The 6753-nt window shown below is 50.5% G+C and overlaps 1 protein-coding gene across 1 annotated transcript; it reads left to right on the plus strand.

Annotated features, from left to right (window-relative positions):
* Nucleotides 1-640: 640 nt before the first annotated feature.
* On the plus strand, nucleotides 641-6358 carry ASPVEDRAFT_51240 (transcription factor TFIIIB subunit BRF1; the record flags this gene model as incomplete). Its single annotated transcript, XM_040814440.1, has 12 exons — nucleotides 641-1058; nucleotides 1115-1323; nucleotides 1376-2418; nucleotides 2467-2627; nucleotides 4186-4385; nucleotides 4448-4746; nucleotides 4808-5082; nucleotides 5208-5285; nucleotides 5365-5481; nucleotides 5547-5685; nucleotides 5850-5979; nucleotides 6161-6358. The coding sequence occupies 12 exons, from the start codon at nucleotides 641-643 to the stop codon at nucleotides 6356-6358; spliced, it is 3267 nt and encodes a 1088-aa protein (XP_040665715.1).
* Between the last annotated feature and the right edge of the window lie 395 nt (nucleotides 6359-6753).

A 6753-nucleotide genomic window follows, 5' to 3' on the forward strand; every position in this document is an offset into this window, starting at 1 on the left:
GCAGAGTGGCAGCCAGTAGGATCATCGGATGATGATCAAAGTTCTTCCTTCATTCACGGATTCAAAGGCTGGTGACCCGCCTGGAAACTGGCAACCGTAAATTTAAAGCGGAAGGTGAGGATCGAACGGGCGATATTGCGGCCGCACCCACGTGATCCGCCCACTCAACCACCGACAGAATTTTCCATCCGCCGCGTCCGATCGCAGCTCGCGCCGCACTCACTCCTGCTCTCCTCAGTGCTCCTCCGTCCTCATCCATCGCTCCCTCTCCGATACATATCGAAAAGACATCTCATTCGCTGAGTCTTCCAAATAACGGTCTCTCTTTGTTCCTGTCTCATACTGCCATCGATCCAGTACCAGCAAAGACGCCCCTCGAGCTAATACCCGCCGGTGGGGTGTTGGAAAAAGATTACCTGCTTATCTAATCGGCTACGCGACTCGAGTCTTATAGATCCCCAGCTCATTCGGCCGTGGATATAGTCCCAGTTGCGCTCGACGGATTATCGACACACAATGACGATATAACGAAGTTGCTATTCTTGTGAAATATATTTCTCGATGCAGCAGCCTCCCACAGAGAAGATCAGGTCTCCTATATTATACTAACACGCTATACCCTATTATCATTATCATCACCATGTCTGCGAGACCCGGAATTCGTCAGCCCATCCCCCCGAGAACCGGCCCTAAACCGCCTGTTGGCCGTTTGGCCAGTCTCAAATCTCCCGGTGCAACTGCCATTAAACGTCCCCAACCAGTTGCACGTCCTCAACCGGCTCGGCCAACCACCCACCCCAAAACTACAACGTGCCCTAACCCGAGCTGTCCTGCCCCTCACATCATTGAGGATGATGGCCAGAAGGTTTGTTCCGGGTGTGGTACTGTTGTCAGTGAAGCAAACATCGTTTCTGAAGTTACTTTCGGTGAATCCGCCTCTGGTGCCGCTATCGTTCAAGGATCATTTGTCGGGGAAGATCAAACCCACGTACGCAGTTATGGCCCTGGGTTCCAGAGGGGCGGTACTATGGAAAGTAGAGAGATTACGGAGCAAAATGGTGCGTGATGAATCCTGCACATTCAAATCTGAACCGCATAGATTAACAGACAACAGGAAATCGTTATATAAACCAACTAGCGCGCGCTTTAACTATCCCAGAGAGTGCTTCCAAGGCTGCAGGACAGGTCTTCAAACTCGCTGTGGGTCTTAATTTTATCCAAGGACGTCGAACTAAGACGGTGGCTGCCGTGTGTCTCTACATCGCCTGCCGGCGGCAAGACGGCAACACTGTGATGTTGATTGATTTTGCAGATGTTCTTATGGTAAGCACCCTTCTTGAGTACAAAAATAACCTTATCGCTAACTATTTCTCAGATCAACGTCTTCAAGTTAGGTCGTACATATAAGGCGCTCTTGGACGAACTCCGACTGGGCGGTAACGTTTTTTTGATGAACCCTATCGACCCGGAGAGTTTGATCTACAGATTTGCCAAACAGCTTGAATTCGGACCTTCTACCATGCAGGTGGCCAGTGACGCTGTGCGCATTGTGCAACGCATGAACCGCGACTGGATGACGACAGGTCGACGTCCCGCAGGCATCTGTGGAGCCGCCTTGATCCTCGCAGCTCGAATGAATAACTTTCGCCGCACTGTCCGCGAGGTAGTCTATGTTGTTAAAGTCACCGAAATCACCATCAGCCAGCGTCTAAATGAGTTCAGCTCTACGGAGAGTGGAGAACTAACCGTCGATCAATTCCGATCTGTGCAATTAGAAAACGCCCACGATCCACCCTCGTTTGCTCGGGCAAGGGAGGGAAGAAAGCCTGTCCGGAGCATTAAGACGAAGGCGGCAGAAACAGCGGCAGAAATTGAAGAAGATGCAGAAGAACCGGAAAGTACTCAACCACGACGTGTTGATGCCGATGGTTTTGTGATTCCAAGCCTACCCATCGATCCAGCGTTGATACAAGTGGACAAAGACAGCCAGCAGCCGTCATCGCCACCCACTGCCCCCGGAGAACGAGACCTTACAGCAGATCACGCCAAAGGAAATGGCCGTCCGAAGCTACCCTCGCCATCACCTGAACAATTAGCTTCTGAAGAAGCTCTAGAAACTGAAATGTCTGAATATTTGGCCAACGGTTCGAAAATGGTTGAAAGTATCGAAGGCGGAGCAGCTCCGCCAAAGAAACTCGTCTCAGATAGTCCCGAAATTGATGAGACTGAGTTTGAATCAGACCCCGAGGTTTCTAACTGCCTCCTATCCGCGCCTGAAGTCGAAATCAAGGAGCGCATTTGGGTCCATGAGAATAAGGAGTACCTACGTACACAGCAGGCCAAGGCCCTGAAGAGGGCTCTGGCAGAGGCTGATAGTCAGCCCGGTGACCGGAAGCCACGGAAGCGTCGCAAAGGCAGGTTGGGAGATGTACGGTATCTCGAAGGCGAAGAAGACGGAGATGGGAGAAGCACACGAGCATCAACACCTGCAGAAGCTACGCGTCGGATGCTGGAACGAAGGGGCTTCAGTAAGAAGATTAACTACCGTCTCCTCGAGACATTATTTGGCGATGAGGAGGACGACGGCGCTAAGGAGAGTGAGAACGACGGCCGTAGCCGCAGCCAGAGCGTTGCTTCCAGACGCAGCGCCAGTATCGACACTGAGGCAAGCGCTAAGCGCCCAAGGTTTCTGGGGGGTCCTACCACACCCACGAAGGCCGTTAGAGACTCTCTTTCGGCCGCAGCTCCCAAAGCTGGCCCTGCTGAAGAGCCAAAACAGCGCGTGGTTCCGGCCGCAAAGGTTGATAATAAGCTTCCCACGAATTCCACGGAAAATATCTCGGGCTCAGCGCCAACGGATCCAGGAGCCGTTGACCCAGATGACGAAGCTGATGACTACGACGAGGACGAGGGTGATGAAGATGATGGCGTCGATGCCGCGTTCTCCGGCCACTACGGAGATTACTATGACGATAGCAGTGATTACGGTAGCGACTAAGGTATTTGACTTAGATAAGCCCAAGACAGCCCATGATACTGAGAATAGATCACGTCAAGCTGATCCATCGTCCTTATACTCGAATTAGCCTAATATGGACCACCTAGAATTTATATCCCTTGACAGACAGCAAAACCAAAGCGCTGCTGTCACGCCTCCCCAAACCTAGTTTCGTACTTGATCAGCAGTTCTCGGATCGCGGTTGCCACTCCCACCAGCTAAGGGGCTAATCTCAACTTGGATATTGCTATGTCTCTCAGCTCTCGCCCACATATATCCTGATACCATGCCATGATTCACCTGGAAAATATGATAGCAACGGTTCTCGTGGGGCCCCAAGGCAAGGGGCAACTTTTACTATACCATATTCTGGGAAGCCTATACTACGGCCAGTTTGCTGCTGAGTGATTTATGGGAAGGCTCTCGGATCGTGTGAAGCATGGTTGAAGTTGAGCCTCCGCTGAGGACTTGCACTATCGAAAAATCTGAGCTTTTTTCGGTCTCTCTTCTCTAGGAAGAAGCTCATCAAAGTTTAAGATCTCGTACTTCAGCGGTCCCACAGCTCACTCCATGTTGGGCCTTAGGAGGAATGTGCAAGGATGGCGTCCCACTATACAGAATGCAAAAACAGGGCCGTGAGCCCGTGAGCCCGTCCAAACCCTGGCAGTATCGGCTGACTCTGCCTCCTGGCTTCGCGTCCTTGGCCAATGTAGTATTCCTTCCCGGGTTACCCGCGGAGGCTGGTATGAAGGACAACCTCAGTTAGAAAGAGCAGGTATATTGTTTCTCCGCCGCTGACGAACGTTAATATGGAAGGCAAGTTCCATGCTCAATTGCAGTATACGCTGCAGCTCCTCGGTTCGATCTTTGCTGCAGAAGGCTCTATGATTGCTTTTTAAATCAGCAATCCGGGAGCTGTGCATATATTATCTTCCCTTTTTTTCCCCCCTATCCTGATTTACCACCAGCGGGAGCTTTCGAGTACTGGTTCCTCAATACAGCCTACCTGCCCGATATTCATCACCAAAAATTATGGTGAAGCTTGAGATGTACGGCAGGGGGCTAAGCCTACGGATGGCTATTCTGTCTACCTGCTTCATCTCATTCATCCTGTTTGGTAGGGGACCAACTCCCAAGGTTATTTGAGAGATACTGCAAGCTAACATGATTTTTGCGCCCTCGTTTAGGTTACAACCAAGGGGCCCCCGCGGGCATCATTGGGAATGAGAACTTTCTCAGAGTCGTGGATCATCCTGGGTCCGCAGTCCTGGGGTTTATAGTCGGCATATACAACATAGGCTGCTTGGTGGGCACAGCTGTGGCCTTTTTGACAAGTGACCGTCTTGGTTTCCGCAAGTCCATGTGGGTGGCAATGGGAATCTTGACAGTGAGTCAGCGTCTTCTTTTCTTATCTGGAACAGTGAGAGGTATTTTCTAACTTTGGCTCAGGTTGGGGCTTTCCCCCAAGCATTCGCATATTCCAGGGCCCAAGTGCTCGCGTTTCGATTCGTCAGCGGAATTGGGACTGGAATCATGTCTTCGATAGTACCCGTTTACCAGTCCGAGCTTTGCGAGGCGCGGAATCGAGGAATGTACGTGTGCAGCCAACCTCTTGCCGTTGGTGTTGGCATCTCGGCTGCCTACTGGTTCGATTACGGAATGAGCTTTGCCCCTGGATCAATCAGTTGGAGGCTGCCGATAGCTTTCCAGGTGCTCTTTACGATAATTGTGATGATTCTTCTCGTGGGGTGAGCTTAATTATCGCATTCCGGTCAGGGGTTGGATCCCGGCTAACAGCCTGACTCAAAGACTACCAGAAAGCCCCCGATGGTTGTGCAGGAGAGGCCTGAATGACGAGGCCGTGCGTGTCCTATGTGACTTCTATGATAGGCCAAAAAATGATCCCAAGGTCGTCAATGATGCGGAAGGGATCTTTAGAGCCATTGAACTTGACAGTCTCCGGGGCGAATACAAGTGGTCCCAACTACTGAAAAAGGATGAGATACAAACTGGCCGCCGAGTCCTACTGGCCTATGGACTACAGTTTATTAATCAGATGGGAGGTGTCAACATGATTGTTGTGAGTAGCTATGCTTTTCCACAATTTGAACAAAGCTTCATGTCTAACAAACACGCGATAGTCCTATGTCACACAAGGTACATCAACCCCGGCTTCACGACCTCTGGGCCCTCACTAACAAGCCACTAGTGTTGGAAGTTAATGTGGGTTTGGATCCGAAAACGAGCCTACTGCTAGGGGGAGTTATCCAGATCATGTTTGTCATTGGTAAGCCCTACCTACTCGCCTCATCCAGCTATGTTATCCCCCAGCTCTTTGCTAAGCGGAAGAATTCACCTACGACTAGGCTCTTTTTATCCGACTTTCTACTCTGACCGGCTGGGCCGGAAGAAGCCAATGATGTGGGGATCTTTCGGTCTTTTCATCTGCATGATGATGATCTCCATTCTTCTCTCCTTCAAAGGTTAGTACTCAACCTTATCGTGGAACCCGCCAGAACAGCCAAGCCCTAACTTTTCTGTTATCAAGGAACTGCTGAGGAAAAAGAAGCCGGCAGCGCATCGGTGGCATTCTTTTTCCTATTCATGCTCATCTTCGGAGCATCCACAAACTGCGTGCCATGGGTATACGGCCCAGAGCTCTTACCCATGCACGTCCGGACGAAAGGGTAAGCGTGCAAGCAAGACGTGCTTTGTCCCTCCACGTCTCCTCCCCATCCATCCCACATTCCGGAGCCTCAACCCCAGCCCCTTGCAAAGACGCAGCATGACACTCAGCGACCCGGCCACTGCTACGGAATACGGATTTAGGAAAGAAGCTAACTTTTAAAAGAAATGCCATCGGAATCTCGGCAAACTGGCTGTGGAATTTCTTCGTCGCCATGATCGGTCCCACCCTGATCACCGATCTCCAGTGGAAGGGATATCTGATTTTCATGTTTATGAATTTGACTTTTCTCCCGGTACGTTTTGTCCTCTCTTCTCACCACCTACACCTATACCTACCACCACCTATAATGTTGGTTAGGTCATACATACATACCCCGACCACCAGGGAATATCCCATCCCATTTCATCTCACAACCGACCGCAAACCCCAGCTGAATCTAAGCGAAGCTGACGAATATACCCTGAGTAATGCAGATCCTCTACTTTTACTACCCAGAAACCGCAAATCTGAGCCTCGAGGAAATCGACTCGCTCTTCATGGTCAAGGGTAAGGCCTCACATGACCACAGCCATGGCTCAAGCAGCGGCTCATCTTCGGAAAAAATAATCACCACTTCCTCGACACAAGCTTGGGAGAGTGAGAGGAGCGGTATTCCGCTGTCTCCTCTGTAACCTGCTACCTACCCTACTACCTGCGCAAGGCCATGGGTAGAGAAACTAGGTACTAAAAGTAAAGGCGATGACCCCACTGCCGTGGTATCTAGGGAAGTGAGGGAAAATAGCATTTCCAGGTGGGTTGGATTAACCCTTTCTTTTGAAAAACAGGAGTAGTTTACGCTATGTGTTCATTGGGTTTCGTCTCACGAATACGCGCAATGGAGGACTTGTTGGTGAAGGGGAGGGTTGGGTAGGTAAATTGTAGCTGGGGCTTGGGGTTGAGATCGCAGTGTATCAGTAGTTTAGGGTTATTAGTTAGCTCATGGAGAAATTCATCTCTATAGAGGAATAAATTTGAGGTGAATGGGCGAGTTTGTACTGGCCATAGCCAATATGTGGTGTTCTACCAA

This window comes from Aspergillus versicolor (assembly GCF_001890125.1).
Source record: "Aspergillus versicolor CBS 583.65 unplaced genomic scaffold ASPVEscaffold_3, whole genome shotgun sequence".
Lineage (NCBI taxonomy): Eukaryota > Fungi > Ascomycota > Eurotiomycetes > Eurotiales > Aspergillaceae > Aspergillus > Aspergillus versicolor.